The sequence below is a fragment of the Nerophis ophidion genome, linkage group LG16 (assembly GCF_033978795.1).
Source record: "Nerophis ophidion isolate RoL-2023_Sa linkage group LG16, RoL_Noph_v1.0, whole genome shotgun sequence".
Taxonomy (NCBI): Eukaryota; Metazoa; Chordata; class Actinopteri; order Syngnathiformes; family Syngnathidae; genus Nerophis; species Nerophis ophidion.
The window spans coordinates 52,987,933-53,011,379 of NC_084626.1; the positions used below are offsets into that span (position 1 = coordinate 52,987,933).

The following is a 23,447-nucleotide window of genomic DNA, read 5'->3' on the forward strand; positions in this document are numbered from 1 at the left end:
ACTTGCACAATCGCTGGCTGACTAAATACTTTATTGCCCCACTTTATATTTAATGTGAGAAATCATTAAGATGATCAGTGTTTCCACAAAGATAAATATCATTAATTATTAATAATAACATAAGTAAATGGAGCAAATTGGCTATTTCTGGCAATGTATTGAAGTGTGTATCAAACTGGTAGCCCTTGGCATGAATCAGTACCCAGGAAGTAGCTCTTGCTTTCAAAAAGGTTGCTGACCCCTGCGTTAGAAGACTTCGGCAAAGTTCGGGTGTCTCCGGAAACACACGAGCTCGACGGGCTTGTGTGGTCTCAAATGGCTGGTACAATCGGATGATCCCGGATGGGCGGAGCTAAGTAGGAGGAAGCGCTAACAGCCGCTGACAGCTTGTAGGAACCGGCGTCGAATATCGAGTCATTCATCACTTTCTTCGCCGCTGGAGGAGTGAGAGAACAGCGACCAGGCAACACACTTTGTCACCCTGAAATATTTATCGACACGCTATCGGACGTGCGAGCCGAGCAACACTTGTATGCTGCATTTGTTTCTAGAAGCGCCCACGGACACTTCGCGGGTAAACGGCGGCGGGATGGAGACGCAGATCCGTGTGCCGGTGGGCTCGCCGCTCATACGAAGAATTCCAATTTTTGTGGACGAGCACAACGTGACGGAGGGCGCGATGAAGCTCGTTAAAGAGCTGAGACCTGCGTGGGGGAAGGACCGCGTCAAGACCAAGGTACGCCAAGTGGGGAGCTAGCTGGCCGGCGTGTGCTAGGCCAGGCGGCTTAGACAGCTTGTCTGGCCCTTAAAGGCCGACTGAAATGAGATGGTCTTATTTAAACGGGGATAGCAGCTCCATTCTACGTGTCATACTTCATCATTTTGCCATATTGCCATATTTTTGCCATCTTTTGTACCGGAAGTAGCAGACGCCGTGCGTGTGACGTCAGGGGTTGTAGGGCTCCTCACATCCTCACATTGTTTACAATCATGGCCACCAGCAGCGAGAAAGCGACAATTAATTTGAGCGAGGATGAAAGATTAGTGCAGGGGTAGAGAACCTATGACTCTTTTGATGACTGCATCTGGCTCTCAGATACATCTTAGCTTAACACGATAAGTAATTAATAATTCCGCTGGTAATCCATCCATCCATTTTCTACCGCTTATTCCCTTTTTGGGGTAGTGGGGGGCGCTGGTGTCTATCTCAGCTGCAATTGGGCGGAAGGCAGGGTACACCCTGGACAAGTCGCTAACTCATCGCAGGGCCAACACAGATAGACAGACAACATTCACACACTAGGGACAATTTAGTGTTGCCAATCAACCTATCCCCAGGTGCATGTCTTTGGAAGTGGGAGGAAGCCGGAGTACCCGGAGGGAACCCACGCATTCACGGGGAGAACATGCAAACTCCACACAGAAAGATCCCGAGCCTTGATTTGAACCCAGGACTGCAGGACCTTCGTATTGTGAGGCAGACGCACTAACCCCTCTTCCACCGTGAAGCCCCCGCTGGTAATCACAGTGTTAAAAATAACATTCAAATTATCAAACATTCTCATGCGTTTTAATCCAACCATACATTTTCTATCACATCTGTTCAAAATTAGGGATGCACCGATGAATCGGTAACCGAATATATTCGGCCGAATATGGCAAAAAAAGCCACATTCGGCCTTCGGTGGAATGAATTAAAAACAAGGCCGAATAGTGGCGTGTGACGCAATTTTTTGACAATTTATTTAGACTGTCAATCAACATATTATTGTCTTGAATATTGACTAATAAAAAGGGTCGCGGGGGCAGCAGCCTAAGCAAGGAAGCCCAGATTTCCCTCTCCCCAGCCACTTCGTCTAGCTCTTCCCGGGGGATCCTGAGGCTTTCCCAGGCCAGCCGGGAGACATAGTCTTCCCAATGTGTCCTGGGTCTTCCCTGGGCGTGCCCTAAACACCTCCCTAGGGAGGCGTTCGGGTGACATCCTGACCAGATGCCCGAGCCACCTCATCTGGCTCCTTTCGATGTGGAGGAGCAGCGGCTTTACTTTGAGTTCCTCCTGTATGACAGAGCTTCTCACCCTATCTCTAAGGGAGAGACCCGCCACACGGCGGAGGAAACTCATTTGGGCCGCTTGTACCCGTGATCTTATCCTTTCGGTCATGACCCAAAGCTCATGACCATAGGTGAGGATGGGAACGTAGATCAACCGGTAAATTGAAAGCTTTTCCTTCCGGCTCAGTTCCTTCTTCACCACAACGGAACGGTACAACGTCTGCATTACTGAAGACGCCGCACCGATCCGCCTGTCGATCTCGCGATCCACTCTTCCGTCACTCGTGAACAAGATTCCTAGGTATTTGAGCTCCTCCAGTTGGGGCAGGGTCTCCTCCCCAACCCGGAGATGGCACTCCACCCTTTTCCGGGAGAGAACCATGGACAATGTATAATAATATAATTTATATTATATATATGTATATAGTATATGAATAGTATAAATATATTCTACATTTAAGTGCAGTCAAGGAACATATGCATTATACAGTCTGATGGCTGTCATTGTGAAGGACCTCCTGTGTCGTTCCATGTTGCATTTTGGGAGTCTGAGCCTTCCACTGAACGGGCTTATTCCCTCCACAAAGTCCGAGTGTAGTGGGTGGGAGGTGTGTTCCATAATGGCTAGGAGTTTTGCTAGACTTCTTCTCTCTGACACCACCGCCAGAGAGTCCAGCTCCACTCCCACCACGTTACTGGCCTTCTCTACCAGCTTGTCCAGTCTGTTTGCGTCCCTCACTCTTAACCCGCAGCCCCAGCAGGCCACGGCGTACAAGAAGGCGCCCGCCACCACCGACTCGTAGAACATCTTCAACACCTTTGTACAGACGTTGAAGGATCCTAGCCTCCTGAGGAAGTAGAGGCGGCTCTGTCACTTCTTGTAGAGGGCCTCACTCAGTGTGTTAATATTATAGATTCTACTGATTAGTGTGTTAATATTATAGATTCTACTGATTAGTGTGTTAATATTATAGATTCTACTGTCTAGTAGCTTGCTGTTATTTTTGTAATGCATGCACATTTTGATTCCATCTGTGCAATATTGTCAAGCCTGTGTCTGGAAAGAGAGAGTGGGACTTCTCTCCAAAATACATGAAGTTGAGAACAAAATACAGTTTTCGAAGGTATTCTTAAATATACATGACAACTCCAGACGTACAAGTAATGTAGGCCGGGTGTAAGTCTGATCATATACCTAAATTACACTGTATACAGCAGGGGTGCCCACACTTTTTCTGAAGACGACCTACTTTTCAATTGACCAAGTCGAAGGAATCTACTTCATTCATATATATAATTTATATTTAATTATTTATAAAAGAGACGTTTTTGTTAACATGTTGAAGGTGTTTAATAATAACACAAGCATGTGTAAGTGAAGTGAAGTGAATTATATTTATATAGCGCTTTTTCTCTAGTGACTCAAAGCGCTTTACATAGTGAAACCCAATATCTAATTTTTTTTTACATTTAAACCAGTGTGGGTGGCACTGGGAGCAGGTGGGTAAAGTGTCTTGCCCAAGGACACAACGGCAGTGACGAGGATGGCGGAAGCGGGAATCGAACCTGCAACCCTCAAGTTGCTGGCACGGCCACTCTACCAACCGAGCTATGCCGCCCACATAACACATATAGATTCCTTTGTTTCATGAAGACAAGAATATAAGTTGGTGTATTACCTGATTCTGATGACTTGCATTGATTGGAATCAGACAGTAGTGCTGATAACATCCACATTTTCAAATGGAGGAGAAAAAAAGTCCTTCTTTCTGTCCAATACCACATGGAAGTGGTTAGTTTTTGGCATTTTATTTGTCCAGCTTCTATACTCGTTTTTATACATTTTGCAAGAAACACATTGGCGGCAAACTCCGTAGCTTGCCATCTTGTGCACGCTAGCTTTCTGAGACTCTTATTTTGTTAGCCCAGGCAGGATGAAGCAGGGCTTTTATTGTGAAGACAGCAACTGTGCAGTCTGTCTTTAGGGTTTTGACAGCAGGTACGGCGCGAGAGTCTGTTGAAATAAAAAGTGTTTCTCGGTCATGTTTTCTTAATAATGATCTCGCAGCAGCCAGCGTCATCTCAGAAGACCCTCGGGTGCCGTGAATGTCAATCAAGTGACGAAAGTGACGTAGTAAAGATTAACGATCGCAAATTTTTAGGTTTATTTTTTTAATGCTTGGTTTGCGATCGACTGGCAGACCCTCCACGATCGACCGGTAGCTCGCGATCAACGTATTATATAAAATAATCCCGTAATAAAAAGATATATTTATCCCAGTGGTTTATTGTGAGAAGTAAATAGAAGAAGCATGAGAAGTGTTGATTGGGACTGCAAGATTTTCAGAAAACACTGCGATTTTGCTCTCAAATTGTGATTTTACCCCAAAAAGGACAAGCGGAAGAAAATGGATGGATTTGCCATTGGTTTATTTATAAATTTCCAATTTAAAAATTAATAAAACTGAGAAAATAACTAATGAAGGGAGATGTGTTACTTTTAGACTGTCAATCAACATATTATTGTCTTGAATATTGTCTAATAAAAGTTTCAATCAATCATGTACCCCGTGTGCATAAATGCTGGATTATGCAAACAATCAGGGTTAACGCCTTTCTCTTTGCGGCACATCTTTGAGAACCAATTTGACGTTTGGGCTCCAGGGGGCAAGACAATATAGATTCTACTGTCTTGTAGCTGGCTGTTATCTTTGTAATGCATGCACATTTTGAGTCCATCCGTGCAATATTGTCAAGTCTGTGTCTGGAAAGAGAGAGTGGGACTTCTGTCTAAAATACATGAAGTTGAGGACAAAATACAGTTTTCAGTGGTATTCTTAAATATACATTACAAGTAATGTAAGCCGAGGGTACGTCTGATCATATACCTAAATTACACTATACAGGATATAAAATGTAAACATAAAGGCACAATAATTAAATAATCCCTCAATAAAAGGAGGTATTTATCCCTGTGGTTTATTGGGAGAAGTAAATAGAAGAAGCAAGAGAAGTGTTGATTGGGACTTCAAGAATGTCAGAAAACCCTGAGTGTGATTTTTCTCTCCAAAATTGAGATTGCGATTCTACCCCGAAAGGGACAAGCGGTAGAAAATGGATGGATTTGCCATTGCTTTATTTATTATATTTTCAATTTAAAAATGCATAAACTTGAGAAAATAACGAATAATGGAAGACGTGTTACTTTTAGACTGTCAATCAACATATTGCTGTCTCATTTATTGTCTAATGATTGATTGATTATACACACACGGTACATAATTATGTACCGTGTGTGTATAATTGCTGGATTATGCAAACAATCAGGGTTAACGCCTTTCTCTTTGCGGCACATCTTTGAGAACCAATTTGACGTTTGGGCTCCAGGGGGCAAGACAATATAGATTCTACTGTCTTGTAGCTTGCTGTTATTTTTGTAATGCATGCACATTTTGAGTCCATCCGTGCAATATTGTCAAGTCTGTGTCTGGAAAGAGAGAGTGGGACTTCTGTCTACAATACATGAAGTTGAGGACAAAATACAGTTTTCAGTGGTATTCTTAAATATACATGACAACTCCAGACATAAAACTAGTGTAGGCCGAGGGTACGTCTGATCATATACCTAAATTACACTATACAGGATATAAAATGTAAACATAAAGGCACAAGAATTAAATGACCCCTTAATAAAAGGAAGTATTTATCCCTGTGGTTTATTGGGAGAAGTAAATAGAAGAAGCAAGAGAAGTGTTGATTGGGACTTCAAGAATGTCAGAAAACCCTGACTGCGATTTTTCTCTCCAAAATTGAGATTGCGATTCTACCCCGAAAGGGACAAGTGGTAGAAAATGGATGGATTTGCCATTGGTTTATTTATTATATTTTCAATTTAAAAATGCATAAACTTGAGAAAATAACGAATAATGGAAGACGTGTTACTTTTAGACTGTCAATCAACATATTACTGTCTCATTTATTGTCTAATCAATCAATCATGTACCCCGTGTGCATAATTGCTGGATTATGCACACAATCAGGGTTAACGCCTTTCTCTTTGCGGCACATCTTCGAAAACCAATTTAACGTTTGTGTTCCAGGGTGCAAGACAATATTATAGATTCTACTGTCTTGTAGCGTGCTGTGTTATTTTTGTAATGCATGAACATTTTGATTCCATCTGTACAATATTGTCAAGTCTGTGTCTGGAAAGAGAGAGTGGGACTTCTGTCTACAATACATGAAGTTGAGGACAAAATACCGTTTTCAATGGTATTCTTAAATATGCACACATTTTTTTATATAAATGACAACTCCAGACATAAAACTAGTGTAGGCCGAGTGTAAGTCTGAACATTTACCTAAATTACACTGTATACAGGATATAAAATGTAAACATAAAGGCACAAGAATTAAATAACCCCTTAATAAAAGGAGGTATTTATCCCTGTGGTTTATTGGGAGAAGTAAATAGAAGAAGCAAGAGAAGTGTTGATTGGGACTTCAAGATTGTCAGAAAACCCTGAGTGCGATTTTTCTCTCCAAAATTGAGATTGCGATTCTACCCCGAAAGGGACAAGCGGTAGAAAATGGATGGATTTCCCATTGCTTTATTTATTATATTTTCAATTTAAAAATGCATAAAATTGAGAAAATAACGAATAATGGAAGACGTGTTACTTTTAGACTGTCAATCAACATATTACTGTCTCATTTATTGTCTAATCAATCAATCATGTACCCCGTGTGCATAATTGCTGGATTATGCAAACAATCAGGCGCTCTTCGAAAACCAATTTGGCGTTTGTGTTCCAGGGGGAAAGACAATAATATGGATTCTACTGACTTGTAGCGTGCTGTGTTATTTTTGTAATGCATGAACATTTTGATTCCATCTGTACAATATTGTCAAGCCTGTGTCCGGAAAGAGAGAGTGGGACTTCTGTCTACAGTTGAGAACAAAAAACAGTTTTCAATGGTATTAAATATGCATGATATTAAAAAAAATCAGATTGACAACTCCCGGCATACAAGTAGTCGATCGAGTGTAAGTCTGAAAATATATGTAAATTACACAGTATACAGGATATAAAATGTATACATAAAGGCAGAAGGATTAAATAATCCTGTAATAAAAGGAGATATTTATCCCTGTGGTTTATTGGGAGAAGTAAATAGAAGAAGTAAGAGAAGTGTTGATTGGGACTGCAAGATATTCAGAAAACCCTAACTGCGATTTTTCTCTCCAAAATTGCGATTTGACCCCAAAAGGGAGAAGTGCTAGAAAATGGATGGATTTGCCATTGGTTTTATATATATATATATTTCCAACTTAAAAATGCATAAAACTGATAAAAATTATGAGTGAAGAGAGACGTGTTGCTTTTAGACTGTCAATCAACATATTATTGTCTGAATTATTGTCTAATAAAAGTTTCAATCAATCATTTTGTATTAGAACAATATGCAATAATTTACTTTCCAAAAATATTTTACTTTATACAGATTCTGAGCTTTTGTTTCACATATTGTTGCTGTAACTGGAAGGTAAATAACTCTGTTATACCAAATAAACCAACAAAACAAATTATATGGACTCATTCCTGAAAGCAAATATTTAAACTTAAATTAATATTGAACATCCTACAGTTATAAATACAAAGACATCTTTTTGTTTATTGCCATCACACGAGCACGGGATTCTTGCTCCTTCTTCCATGTTGATGGGCATACATCCCCAATCTATTTGAAGCTGAAATATTCCCACCACAATATTTTTTTTCTCCTAATTGTTGTTACTTTGCCACACTTCTCATTGGCGAGTAGGGAGGCTGCGTGTCCTTCCTGTCTGGGACCAAGCATGTGAATGACTGAAAAGAGAGAGATAGGAGTGGGGGCTGGAAATCAACCTCTTGCGGTTATTTATCGCACTAATTAAAACCTTGATATCGTTTAATCGTACAGCCGAAGTGTTGATTCTGGTCCTCCAATCAAACAACTACAGTAGCAACCTTTCCATCATAAACATAAAACCACTACACTCCTTAGTTCTTACTGTGGCTTTCATCTGAGAAAATCCTTTAACAAGGATACTTTAAGCAATCTGGCAGTTATGTGTCGTGTTAAAGCGTTTTATGATTTTTTATTTTTTATTTCCGTAAGGCTGTGAATGTGGATGTTGGCCCAAGCAGCACGATAGTTGATCTGCAAAGGTAACCGTTAGCTGTTTTGTTTTGGCAATATAGAAATGGTTGATCAACTATCCCCTTGTCATCCTGACACATCAGGGTAGGCAATAAAACAACATGTGCATACACCCTACTCTACATTGTTGAGTGAATTTGTGCATATGTTGAGCAATCCTTGATGTCCTGTTATGTCATCAACCATGTAAAAATGGTGTGCCTGTCATTAGCAAAACATGTACTATGAACTGTTCTACTTCCTATGACCGCTTAGCCACAGCTGCAGCATCCATATCCTGCTGTCAGATCTCTGTGGACAGCACGCCGATTTCCTCACTTGCAGCTGGTGTTCTAAAGTGCTTACCGCCATCTCTCCCAGGTCAGACATGCAGAGCTTTTCTGAACGGCAACTACAGAGACAGGCTTTTGGTCCCATTTCAACGCATTCTTTTGTCTGACAGTTTGGGCGTAGCTAGATTCCAGCAGATAGTGGAGATAAGCCTGTGTCTTGTGTCTAATTTGCTTCTTGCCAAAAAAGATTGAATAATTGTATGGTTTAAGAGTTTTGATGGAGATCCGGATTAATTTGTTAATTGATCATTGGGAATCTTGTCAATTTGTGTTGGGATTAGGGCTCTGCGATATTGCCTACGATATTTTGCCTTGGCCTTGAATGAACACTTGATGCATATAATCACAGCAGTATGATGATTCTATGTGTCTACATTAAAACATGTTTCTCCATACTGCATTCATATATGCTACTTTTAAACTTTCATGCAGAGAGGGAAATCACAACTAAGTCAATTGACCAAAAGTTATTAAGCAATGGCACAAACATTTAAGACATTTCCGAAACAGAAAGTGCAAGATTGTCAGAAACATTTTAAGTGTCAAATAAAAAATGTTGCATAATAGGAAATCAAATAGTATTCGTCCTTCACTATGTGGTAGGTTACTACGGTTATGAAATTCTCTTCATTCTCTAGCGAGTGACTTTTCAAATGATGCTACATATTAGCAGTAATGCTACTTTTTATAGCAACGCTTTTTCCCCCCACACTTGACAAATTACGGCTGTCTGTTCGACATATTCCCGCTTGAAGCCAAACCACCGCCAGACAATGGAAACCCTGCTGTTTTTATTGGGAATTAAGTCTTCCTTCATTTGTTACCGGATCGACACCTTCTTTCTCTCGTACGGCTACGTTAGCAGCTAACGTAGCCCAGTCTGCTACCTCCCTGCTCTGCGAGGGTGGACATGTATGTGACGCATGACGTGACAGTTTGTGACGTATGTAAGAATGTGCGCCTGCTTGTCTGTTAGAAGGAAAGACAGGAAAGAGCGAGAAGAACTTGAAGTGTACGCCCGCAGCTAAAAGCAACTGCGTGAGAACGTATACTTGAATATTACGATATAGTCATTTTCTATATCGCACGGAGACAAACCCGCGATATATGGTATATATCGATATATCGCCCAGCCCTAGTTGGGATGGTTGTTGATCAATCACTGTTTGAAACTCGGAAAGTGCAGATATCCGCCAGACCCTATCGCCTAATAGTAAAGAAATCATTTTAAAAATCCTGAATCTAGACAGTCATCCGGATCATCCCTAAAGTCTAATACCTTGTTCCTTATCCAATCTCCCCAAATTTCCATCCGTCTTCTTCCGCTTATCCGAAGTCGGTTCGCGGGGGTAGCATCCTAAGCAGAGAAGCCCAGATTTCCTTCTCCCCAGTCACTTCCTCCAGCTCCTCCCGGGGGATCCCGAGATGTTCCTAGGACATAGTCATCATTGTCACCGACGTCCCACTGGGTGTGAGTTTTCCCTGCCCTTATGTGGGCCTACCGAGGATGTCATAGTGGTTTGTGCAGCCCTTTGAGACACTAGTGATTTAGGGCTATATAAGTAAACATTGATTGATTGATTGATTGACAGCCGGGAGACATAGTCTCCCCAACGTGTCCTGGGATTTCTGAAAGTTAAATTAAACTCTGTCCATAACTTTTTGAGCCGAGTTGCTAACTAACATAGAGTGAATACATAGTCTCCTAACAAACTAATGCATTCAAGAATAAATACAATTGCCATGTGCATGCATGTTTGTTTTGTTGTTCTGTTGCTTCCCAACAAGCTGCAAGGGTGTTCACTCTGAGAAATATCATGAACAGATTTAACCCCTTCTCTTTGTCTCTGTCGTGCTTGTGCTGCTAGCATACACGCATAGAGTTGACCCCTGAAGTCTAATGACTTGTTCTTTATCCCATTTCAAACATTGACTGAAAGTTTCATCAAAATATGCCGTAGTATTTTAGTTATGTTACTAACATCTGATGCAAAATGGAGTGCGCTACTTAGCTGGTTGTGTGGTCTATTTCGTGTCAACCATAAAACTACTCAAGAGCAACATTACTATTTGCATCCATGTGGACTTCCTCCTGCTGAATGCGACACAGACAATTCCGAGCATTTAAAGAGATTCCTCTGTCATTTGTTTGAACAATCCAACATTGAGTGTTCTTATCTACTTTAAATGATAAAGGTTACCGTATTTTTCGCAGTATAAGTCGCTCCGATAAGTCGCACCAGCCGAAAATGCATAATAAAGAAGGAAAAAAAACATATAAGTCGCACTGGAGTATAAGTCGCATTTTTTGGGGGAAATTTATTTGATAAAACTCAACACCAAGAATAGACATTTGAAAGGCAATTTAAAATAAATAAAGAATATTGAACAACAGGCTGAATAAGTTAACATTATATGAGGCATAAATAACCAACTGAGAAGGTAACTGCTATGTTAACCTAACATATTATGGTAAGAGTCATTCAAATAACTATAACATGACCATGGATGAAGTACTGGCTGTCCAGAGTCGAGACCCAGGATGGAACGCTCTTCGGGACCCAGGATGGACCGCTTGCCTGTGTATCGGTTGGGGACATCTCTACGCTGCTGATCCGCCTCCGCTTGGGATGGTTTCCTGTGGACGGGACTCTCGCTGCTGTCTTGGATCCGCTTTGAACTGAACTCTCGCGGCTGTGTTGGAGCCACTATGGATTGAACTTTCACAGTATCATGTTAGACCCGCTCGACATCCATTGCTTTCGGTCCCCTAGAGGGGGTGGGGTTGCCCACATCTGAGGTCCTCTCCAAGGTTTCTCATAGTCAGCATTGTCACTGGCGTCCCACTGGATGTGAATTCTCCCTGCCCACTGGGTGTGAGTTTTCCTTGCCCTTTTGTGGGTTCTTCCGAGGATGTCGTAGTGGTAATGGTTTGTACAGTCCTTTGAGACATTTGTGATTTGGGGCTATATAAATAAACGATTGATTGATTGATTGATTGATATAGAACATGCTATAAATTTACCAAAAAAATCTGTCACTCCTAATTGCTAAATCCGATGAAATCTTATATGTCTAGTCTCTTACGTGAATGAGCTAAATAATATTTGATATTTTAGGATTATGTGTGAATAATTTCACACATAAGTCGCTCCTGAGTATTAGTCGCACCCCCGGCCAAACTGAAAAACAAACAAACTGCGATTTACAGTCCGAAAAATACGGTAACTCTTGAGTTCAGTAAACCTAATCCTTAAATGACAGGAAGTGTGTAAGTTAAGTCCTGGTTATTTTTAATAAATAAACACATGCTTTAATTGACCCCCTTCGGATATATGGAGTTACCGTCCCCGAGAGCTGAAACACCCTCCTAGCCTGCGCGTGAACCCTGGCTCAATGTTTGTGTCTGTCTGGGACCAAACTTTTTGCTGTCCATCGATGTATTGGTCACCGGTTTTAGCGGCGTATTGTTTGGCATGCGGAGGGGATCAGACGTGTAGTAGACAAGTGTGTTTTTGCCAGTTTGTCTATGGTCATAACAGGGATGACTGCACGCCCACCTTTGTGGTTGGCCATGCACGGAATGCCAGATATGTGTGAGTGAGCGAGCGTCTGTGATGAGATACAGTGTATAGCCCATGTGTGTCTGTTGTGTTGATTGTGGTGAGCTGTGTTGCCCGACAGGTTTCCACTGACACGTCTATGCCTTTTAGTACCCTTAGTACTGGTGCTTTTGAGTCATTTTACACAAGTGTAAAATTGTCTCTTTCTTGCATATTAGCTATTATTTTGTTAACACTAATAACCTTTTAGTTGATATTCATAATGCAGATGAATTTAAATTATGTTCTTAGTGGTTTAGAACTCCACAAAACTGTCATTTGTGACCTGAGCTGTCTGAACCTCATTGTCAATCATCTACATAAAGGCTTGAAACCAATGATCTTTTTTCTTACTTCAGTTCTTCACTGATGGGACAACCAACAAACTGGTAGGCTGCTATGTGGAGGACAGTCCGGAAGACGTGGTCCTCGTCAGAGTATACGGGAACAAGACTGAGCTAATTGTCGACCGAGACAATGAGCTCAAAAGCTTTCAGGTAGAAGTTTAATTCATCCAAGTGTCAAACGGGTTTCCAAAACCTTCTGATTTGAATGTTGTTTATCCATCAGGTGCTGCATGCAAACGGTTGTGCTCCTCGTCTGTACTGCACCTTTCAAAATGGCATCTGCTACGAATTCATGCAGGGGGATGCTCTTGGGACACAAGACGTCAGGGATCCTTCTTTACTCAGGTTAGGACCGGCAAACATTGTGGGGCTACTTATAATTAACAGTTTGAATTAAAGATTTAATAAAATAAACTGTGTGTAATGCACAAGCAAACTAGGTAATTGAATGCAATTTGTGTTGGACTGAAGCTAAAATGGGAAACATACTAAAACTTTATTTACATCCACATGTCTTCCTACATTACAGACTTATAGCGAAGGAGATGGCTCGTATCCATGCAATCCATGCACATAATGGATGCATCCCTAAACCCAACCTCTGGATTAAAATGAGAAAATACTTTTCACTTGTGGCTACAGAGTTCACAGAACAAGCATCCAACATCAGGTGAGATGTTGCTCCTCCTCAGTGACCCTGCTCTAATTCATAATTGTTTTGAATCTTTAATCTATTGTTTTTGGGGAGTGGGCAAGAAAATACATTGTTTGAGTTGGAAATGCCCAAGATAGGCAGGCTTTAAGCAAAACTGCACAATCCTTATAAGACACAAGAAGACAAAATGATTTTTTTTCGCATTCTAATTTGTAATAATGTTATTTTTCATTGTGGCTAGCAATACAGCTAATGGGATCAATCCATTCCTCTAAATATCCTTGAAAATTAACCTAAAAACTGTCAACAATACTTCATTAACGTTCAGCAATCTGTATGATAACCAAGCTGTAGAGACATTGTTATTGTAAGAGAAAAAACTGAGGAACTTTTTCTAGCGTAGCATGCCATCGCAAGATAGGACACCAATCTGTACTGACTGAAAAATATGAACAATCCTATTACTAGCCCACACTTCATGTTTTATTAGCTCGACAGCGTTTTTAGTTGTGATAACAAGCATGATGTCCTGCATGTCTCATCATCAATATTATAGTCACTCACTCAATGGACAGTTTTCCTCTTGATCCAGTTGGGCGGCGACATTTTCCAGGTGGTTTTGGGTAAGCACGCCATTTATTTAAGCATAGCTTATCTCCAAGCTCCACATTTGCAGCGTGAAGTCACGTCGACCTCATTCTCGTCTTCCATTCGTTCCAACATTTCAGCCTCTGTTCCTGCTCACTTCAATAACCAGCAGTTTGTCATCCTTATATTCTAACTTTCTATTTTCTTTATTAATTTAAATTTATATACTTTGTAGCACTTTGAGGTTGTAACAAATGTAAAGTGCGTTACATCATCATCATCATCATATTAAAGTTCAAAACGATAAGGTTGTGAATCCTCATTTGTCCAAAAAATGATCATCTTTTTTGTCTGTTACCAAGTGTGCTACGATGAGAACACATTCGCCTTTGTTTCCGGAATTAGGAGCACACATTTGATGCAGGAAGTTGGAAGTGTGCTGGGCAAACTGAAATAAATACGCTAAGCAAATACGTTCCGGTTTTGGTTAAAATGACCAAAAATATAGTAACTGTTGTACATATTACATATTGTTATGAATATGTATGACAATACATATATATATATATATATATATATTATATATATATATATATTAGGGGTGGGCAAATTAATGCGTTAATTATGAGTTAACTCATCAATCTATTAACGCCGACCATTATTTTATCGCACATTTGCGTATGTTGTTTACATGCTTTTATTTTGTTAACGCCTTTTCTTAACAAGATGGCGTCGCCCGGCGTGGAGGGGCTCTTGGTAAAGATGCAACATTTGGCAAAAATAGCGGACAATTCTGCAAATGTCCTGGCTGGCTTACAGCGTGGTCACTCCGGGATCACTTACGACCGCCAGACAATTCTGGATGTGGATAGATCGGGCCGTTTTGGACTGAATGAGGCGTGCTTGCTAGAGCGGCTAGCTAGCATGGGAATACTTTGCCGGCTACATCCAGCGGCCTGTGAAGCAGCGGAGTATATGTGTTGTCTGTCTATTTATGAATAATGCAGACCAGGAGTGTTGGCTGAGTTCTTAACCTTTGCTTTCAGAGCGTGCATATCACAACATACAAGATGCTGTCATGGCGACACAACCTATACATGCTCCTCACTCCTGTTGCATGCTGGGTATGGCAGTTATTTTATTCGTTGGCTCATAACATCAAACAATCGGAAAATTCCCATCATATCAATTCCTAGATATGGTCATAATTATTTTAAGTGCACTACGCAGAATAAACACAACATTATTAATATTGCTACTACAGATAATTTGATCAAAAATTCCCTAAAACAGCCCACTACCTATAATATAGGTTTTTTAAACATAAGATCCCTGATAAAAAAAATGTTTCTGCTGTTACCTCAGAAATTGCCTGTTCAGATGTTATGATTGTGGCTCAGAGATTTGTATGTAGATTATATTTATTTTCCATAACAAACAGGATAACTTAAATACCCTGGCAGTGGCAATAAGCTTAAATGTTTGTATTTACATTTTTGGAGTTGATTTTCATCAAATATGCTATTTAACTGCTACTGTTTAACAAGGACTGATTTAAATTGTGTTTGCACAACAAATGTTTTGGCGCTTTTGTTCATGTGGGAGAATATTCCAATAAAGGTGCACTACACACTACTTTTGAATTCATTATTGGGCTTTGTGTATACAATGCAGTTAATCGCGATTAATCAGAGAAATAGTGCGATTAACTTCGATTAAAATTTTTAATCGTTGCCCAGCCCTAATATATATATCTATATATAGATATATATAGATATATATATATAAATTGCAGCGTGTATATAAAATGTTGAAGGGTTTTCTAAGATATATTTGACGTCTTTGAAGGCTATAATGATAACTCCTTTTAGCTGCATCTTGCAAACGTTTTTTATGATCTTTAAAATCCTGGGGGAAAAAAAGCTGTATGTTCTTGTCTCTAATAATGATTGTGAACGATTGGTAAAATTCTAAAAAAGTGCAGTTCCCCTTTAAAGCTGCCCATCTGGATGCTTGTGTAATTGTAACAATCAAACCTAACCGGAATAGAACGGTAGCACAGCAGTTGTTTGCTTAGCTCAGCCTATAAAGTCACTTTATTATTTTCCCTAGTAACGAGAACAGCCTGTTTTCTGGATAGATGCACAAAGAGCAGACCCTTTGCCGCACAACTGCCTGAAGCTGAAACATAATAAATGCCATGCAAGGTGTACCAGGTGCTTAATCAAGACATGCATGAGTTTCAGTCCCTGTGGGAGTTCACAGAGCAGGCCACAGTTGAAGAGAATGAACCAACGGAATACGTGTGTCTCGGTGTGGCTGATTATGATTAACTCCCATAATCCCATTACAAGTCTCAAGTCAACATGGCGTCTGGATGGCTCAAGTGATTTAGCATCATCTTAACCATATACAGTATACTCCCTTTATAGTGACTCACTGCGTAACTCTGATTGTTCCTCTTTGCTAAATTGACGGACAACATTTCCCACAAGATGGTCAATGTTTTCCTTGTTGTGACCCCCGCGTCTAGAATCCAGAAGGAAGTGCCTAGCAAGGAGGTGCTGGAGCAGGAAATTGTGTGGATGAAAGAGCATCTTTCTACACTGGGTTCCCCTGTGGTGCTCTGTCACAACGATCTGCTCTGCAAGAACATTATTCACAACAGCAAAGAGGGTATGTAAGTTGTATTGTAGCACTGAGATGAAAAGAATTTGAACCGGCTAGAGAGTAATATTGAAATAGTCATGTGTGTTCTAGATCAGGAGTGCCCATTACGTCGATCGCGAGCTACCAGTCGACCGCGGGGGGTGTGTCAGTCGATCTCGAGCCAGGCTTTTAAAAAAAAATAGACCTAAAAATGAGTGATCATCAATCTTCACCAAGACGTCACTTAAATGACATTCACGGTACTGGAGGGTCTTGTGAGATGACGCTGGCTGCTGCAAGATCATTATTATGAAAATAAGACCGAGAGGAAGGCGAGAAACACTTTTTATTTCAACAGACTCTCGCGCCGTACCTTCCGTCAAAACTCTAAAGGCCGACTGCACATTTCCTATTTTCACAATAAAAGCCCTGCTTCATGCTGCCTGCGCTAACTAAATACAGAGTCTCGGAAAACTGGCGTGCACAAGCGATCCCTCAGAAAGCTGGCGTGCACATCACTTGTGCACGCCAGCTTTCCGAGACTCTTATTTTGTTAGCGCAGGCAGCATGAAGCAGGGCTTTTATTGTGAAGATAGGAAATGTGCAGTCGGCCTTTAGAGTTTTGACGGAAGGGACGGCGCGAAAGTCTGTTGAAATAAAAAGTGTTTCTCGCCTTCCTCTCTGTCATTTTTTCATAATAATGAACTGGCAGCAGCCAGCGTCATCTCACAAGACCCTCGGGTGCCGTGAATGTCAATCAAGCAAGCTACGGAATTTGCCGCCAATGTTTTTCTTGTAAAGTGTATGGAAGCTGGATGAATTAGATGCCAAAAACCAACCACTTTCATGTGGTATTGTACAGAAAGGACAACTTTTTTTCTCCTCCATTTGAAAATGTGGGCGTTATCATCATTACTGTCTGATTCCAATCAATGCAAGTCATCAGAATCAGGTAATACACCAACTTATATTCTTGTCTTTGTGAAAGAAAGACATCTATATGTGTTACACATGCTTGTATTATCATTAAACACATTTAACTTGTTTACAAAAATGTCTCTTTCATACATAAATAAATATAAATGATATATATAAATGAGGTAGATCCCCTCGAGTTGGTCAATTGAAAAGTAGCTCGCCTGCAGAAAAAATGTGGGCACCCCTGTTCTAGATACTGTGTACATGTAAAGGTCGATATTACGCGGTTCGATATAAAGCTATGTTCCACAAAACGCGGTCATTTTTTTGCCCGTTTTTTTGTCCACCAGATTACACCGCGTTGTTTTTCACTGAATTATTGACTATCAATTCTGTATCGACTTTCTGGTGGATAGTGCTCACCCCGTTCTGTGACGTTGGAGCACAATCAGCCATTTACGTCATTGTTATCATCACCAACACTCGCCGTTTGTCGGCAGTGACGTACAGCACAGGCGACATGTGTTTCTTCACTTTCAAGATGCCGTCTGTGTTCAGTTTTGTAGGGCTCTTTTTTTTCCTTTCGCCTTTCTGCACTAAGAGGAAAAACAGCCTTTTTGTTGTCGTTTCTGAAGCGTAACATTGACAGGCGAGATATGTTTGTTCACTTTCAAGATGCCGTCCGTGTTCATATTTGTTGGGCTCTTTTTTTCCTTTCGCCTTTCTGCATCAAGATGAAAACCAGCCTTTTTGTCGTCTTTTCTGAAGCGTAAAATTGATGCGTGTCCTCTTCGGGGAAAAAAAAAAAAATCCGTACACCTGCAACAAGACAGAATTATGCAGTCTCCATGTAAAAAAAAAAAAAAAGTGCTGTTTGCAACTTCCTCACAGTAACATTTTTCAAAGCAAAATATTAGGGGTGTGGGAAAAAATCAATTCGAATTTGAATCGCGTTTCTCACGTTGTGCGATTCAGAATCTATCCTCATTTTAAAAAAAATTTATTTTTAAATCAATATTTGTTATAATTTTAGCATAGCAGTGATTAAAAATCCCTCATTGACATTATCATTAGACATTTATAAAAATAATAAAAATAGTGTCACAGTGGCTTACACTTGCATGGCATCTCATAAGCTGGACAACACACTGTGTCCAATGTTTTCACAAAGATAAAATAAGTCATATTTTTGGTTCGTTTAATAGTCAAAACAAATTGACATTATTGCAATCAGTTGATAAAACATTGTCCTTTACAATTATAAAAGCTTTTTTTTTAAATCTACTACTCTGCTAGCATGTCAGCAGACTGGGGTAGATCCTAATGAAATCCTATGTATTGAATGAATAGAGAATCCTTTTAAATCGGGAAAAAAATTGTTTTTGATAGAAGAATCGTGTTGAATTAAAAAAATAAAATCGATTTTGAATCGAATCTTGACCCCAAGAATCAATATTGAATGGAATCGTGGGACACCCGAAGATTCGCGGCCCTACAAAATATGTAACAAGAACATCACCTTATGTTACCATTAGTAGCTTCACAGAACACATTGGTTAAAAAATTGTCTATCCATCCATCCATTTTCTACAGGTCATCCCTTTTGGGGTTGCGGGGGGTGCTGGAGCCTATCACAGCTGCCTAATGTATTTCACAATTACAAAGTTTATGTAATAAAACATTTCATCGGCCCAAATAATTGTTTTTTTTTTATAGCATCCTCTCACCTGGTCTCGTCAACACGTACACGCAGGGATTGTGTGCACACAAACAAAAGCAATCCAAGAAAAGCAATGAACAATTTGCAGTCATGTTGTCATGATAGAATTTACATTCAATGATAGCCAACGCTAGCTATCCAAATTAGTATTATTACCTAACAACACCTAAAGCTAATTCGCGTGCATGTGGTATGTAAGTAATTATATCATTATTTAGGAGAAAACAATGAGAGGGCGGGATATATTGTGTAAAATACAAACTCTGTTTCCATATGAGTTGGGAAATTGTGTTAGATGTAAATATAAACAGAATACAATGATTTGCAAATCCTTTTCAAGCCATATTCAGTTGAATATGCTACAAAGACAACATATTTCATGTTCAAACTCATAAACTTTATTTATTTTTTTTTTGCAAATAATAATTAACTTAGAATTTCATGGCTGCAACACAAAGTAGTTGGGAAAGGGCATGTTCACCACTGTGTTACATCACCTTTTCTTTTAACAACACTCAATAAACGTTTGGGAACTGAGGAAACTAATTGTTGAAGCTTTGAAAGTGGAATTCTTTCCCATTCTTGTTTTATGTAGAGCTTCAGTCCTTCAACAGTCCGGGGTCTCTGCTGTCGTATTTTACGCTTCATAATGCGCCACACATTTTCTATGGGAGACAGGTCTGAACTGCAGGCGGGGCAGGAAAGTGTCCGCGCTCTTTTTTTACAAAGCCACGCTGTTGTAACACGTGCTGAATGTGGCTTGGCATTGTCTTGCTGAAATAAGCAGGGGCGTCCATTAAAAAAGATGGCGCTTAGATGGCAGCATATGTTGATCCAAAACCTGTGCCTTCACAGATGTGTAAGTTACTCATGCCTTGGGCACTAATGCACCCCCATACCATCACAGACGCTGGCTTTTGAACTTTGCGTCGATAACAGTCTGGATGGTTCGCTTCCCCTAGATGTAGATGTTGAAATCCCTAAATGTCTTGCAATTGCACTTTGAGAAAGGTTGTTCTTAAACTGTTTGACTATTTGCTCACACAGTTGTGGACAAAGGGGTGTACCTCGCCCCATCCTTTCTTGTGAAAGACTGAGCATTTTTTGGGAAGCTGTTTTTATAGCCAATCATGGCACCCACCTGTTCCCAATTAGCCTGCACACCTGTGGGATGTTCCAAATAAGTCTTTGATGAGCATTCCTCAACTTTATCAGTATTTATTGCCACCTTTCCCAACTTCTTTGTCACGTGTTGCTGGCATCAAATTCTGAAGTTAATGATTATTTGCAAAAAAAAATAAAGTTTATGAGTTTGAACATGAAATATGTTGTCTTTGTAGCATATTCAACTGAATATGGCTTGAAAAGGATTTGCAAATCATTGTATTCTGTTTATATTTACATCTAACACAATTTCCCAACTCATATGTAAACGGGTTTTGTACATTGGAAAATTGGCATCCTCTAGGCATGTGTGTAAATGTTGCAAACAGCCCCTTTAATCAAGAATGAATCACGACGCAGCGAAAGATTCCAACAATTTTAAGACAGGAACTCACAAACTTAAACCAGTTTGTCTTGGTAAATGTGAAACCCTCATAAATCGGGATTATTTTATAATATTTTGGAAAAAAATTGGCAAATAAATAAATAAAAAAAGTTGTATATGTTTGGGAATAATGCCATCGGGATTTTATGGGCCGCAAGGCCGCGTTATTTCGAACTTTGAATTAAGCACACATTATTTGTTTGTAAAAGTGTTTTACACGTATGCTTAGAATGAGATGGGATATGCATTGTTATTAGATGGGATATGCATAGTTCATTATGTCCTGTCTGTGGAGTTAGCGCAGTTTAGTAAGATTTAAGAGCTGAGGGTAGTTTTTCTCTTTGGTCACATTCATTTGACATAATTTACATATCTGCTTACTCTTACGGATTCTGAACAACACTAGCTGAAATTCGTCTGCCGACATCCCGACTGAGTGCGACATTTTTGTGAGGATATAATATACTCAAATTTGTCAATGAAGTCGTGAAAATAACACCTAAATATTTTCGGAATGTGTTATTAAGCTCGCGATCGAAGTGTCATTGAAAAAAAAGTCCGTGGCTACTCTTTTGTACCGCCAAAGTGCGATGAGTGCAGCTGGTTAGCGTACAGGACTGTCTCAGAAAATTAGAATATTGTGATTAAGTCCTTTATTTTCTGTAATGCAACAAAAACAATAACATTTCATACATTCTGTATTCATTGCACATCAACTGAAATATTGCAATATTTTAATATTGCTGATTATGGCATACAGCTTAAGAAAACTAAAAAATCCTATCTCAAAAAATGTGAATATTTCCTCAGATCAAGTAAAAAAAAGATTTAGATTAGCAAAACAAAATCCAACATTTGAAAATGTCAATTAATGCACTCAGTACTTGGTTGGGAATCCTTTTGCAGGGATTACTGCATCAAGGCGGGGCATGGAGGCAGTCAGCCTGTGGCATTGCTGAGGTCTTATGGATGCCCAGGATGCTTCAATAGCGGCCTTTAGCTCATCTGCATTATTGGGTCTGGTGTCTTTCTTGGCCTGAGGAAATATTCTAATTTCTTGAGATAGTATTTTTGAGTTTTCTTAAGCTGTATGCCACAATCAGCAATATTAAGATAATACAAGGCTTGCAATATTTCAGTTGATGTGTAATGAATTCAGAATGTATGACATTTTCATGTTTTTAGTTGCATTACAGAAAATAAAGGACTTTATCACAATATTGTAATTTTCTGAGACAGTCCTGTAAAGCATCAAACTATTGCAACCCAGCAAGCAGTTTAACTCTGACAAAGCACAAAGACGATGTTAAAGCTCGAGGCGAGACAAAGCAGGTATGTACGTTGAACTATTTAACTTGTGGCCGGCATGCTGGAGTTGGCCCATGAGGATGGTTAAAAAATTACTTTCTAAACGATTTTGCGGCAGAACACTCAATATAGCACGAATGTCCATCCATCCGTCTATCCATTTTCTACTGCTTGTCCCTCTCGGGTCGGCGGGGGTGCTGGAGCCTATCCCGGCTGCATTCGCGCGGAAGGCAGGTACACCCTGGGATAATTAATAATTTATTAGTCCAGAATGTTGGTACAATCCTTTTTATCCCTGGTCTTGCATTTGTGCTATTTTAAGTAGAACAGGGAAAAGTTCAATATAAGAGTCAGGAATTTAATTTGGTAGTTCATATATTAGAGTCAGGAATTGAATGCATTGGATTACACATTGTGATGATATGATACATATGTATAATTAATGTTTATCTCCATCAACCGTCCTTATAGACTAATATGAAATGTTAATCGCATGACAAATGCTCTTTATTATATTACATGAGGTTCATTAGTTGATCAGGAAGGTCAGTTCTTTGCTGAGTTTTCCAGCATTGGGTCCTCGGACTGGAGGTGTAAATCTGAGTAGACTTTTATTTGTACCACGGTTTGTGTTTGCTATTGACATGTGAAAGTAAAAGCTCCGGTAGCAGCTGTGCTTAGGACACCACCGATCTTCTTGACTAGTTTATTGCAGCAAACACAGCCTGACAAGGCTAGAAGATATTTAGCAGCTGCCAAACATGATATGAGTCATGGTGTCAATCATGTTCTGTATTTAATTTGCAAATGAGCACATAGCATGAATACATCAAAACTTGCACACAACTGCAATGTTCCTCTGAGCCAAGTACATACCCCGTTTCCATATGAGTTGAGAAATTGTGTTTGATGTAAATATAAACAGAATACAATGATTTGCTAATCCTTCTCAAGCCATATTCAGTTGAGTATGCTACAAAGACAACATATTTGATATTCGAACTGATAAAAATTCTTCTTTTTGCAAATAATCATTAACTTTAGAATCTGATGCCAGCAACACGTGACAAAGAAGTTGGGAAAGATGACAATAAATACTGATAAAGTTGAGCAATGCTCATCAAACACTTATTTGGAACATCCCACAGGTGTAGGCTAATTGGGAACAGGTGGATGCCATGATTGGCTATAAAAACAGCTTCATGATCAGTCTTTCACAAGAAAGGATGGGGCGAGGTACACCCCTTTGTCCACAACTGTGTGAGCAAATAGTCAAACAGTTTAAGAACAACCTTTCTCAAATTTAGGGATTTCAACATCTACGCTCCATAATATCATCAAAAGGTTCAGAGAATCTGGAGAAATCACTGCACGTAAGCAGCATGGCCGGAAACCAACATTGAATGACCGTGACCTTCGATCCCTCAGACGGCAGTATATCAAAAACCGACATTAATCTCTAAAGGATATCACCACATGGGCTCAGGAACACTTCAGAAAACCACTGTCACTAAATACAGTTG

General features: G+C 39.8%; 1 protein-coding gene across 2 annotated transcripts in view; it reads left to right on the plus strand.

Moving 5' to 3' along the window:
* The first annotated feature begins 311 nt into the window (after nt 1-311).
* The window catches only part of etnk2 (ethanolamine kinase 2), a 35,667-nt gene continuing 12,531 nt past the window's right edge, over nt 312-23,447 (plus strand). Inside the window, exons 1-6 of one of the 2 annotated variants that reach the window (XM_061875515.1) lie at nt 312-463; nt 552-736; nt 12,550-12,687; nt 12,761-12,882; nt 13,067-13,207; nt 16,314-16,456. In XM_061875515.1, coding sequence (XP_061731499.1) covers nt 590-736; nt 12,550-12,687; nt 12,761-12,882; nt 13,067-13,207; nt 16,314-16,456 — 691 coding nt within the window. In that variant the 5' untranslated portion in view covers nt 312-463; nt 552-589. Of the gene's footprint in view, nt 737-12,549; nt 12,688-12,760; nt 12,883-13,066; nt 13,208-16,313; nt 16,457-23,447 lie in introns of both variants that reach the window. The other variant, XM_061875514.1, reaches the window with a different exon arrangement.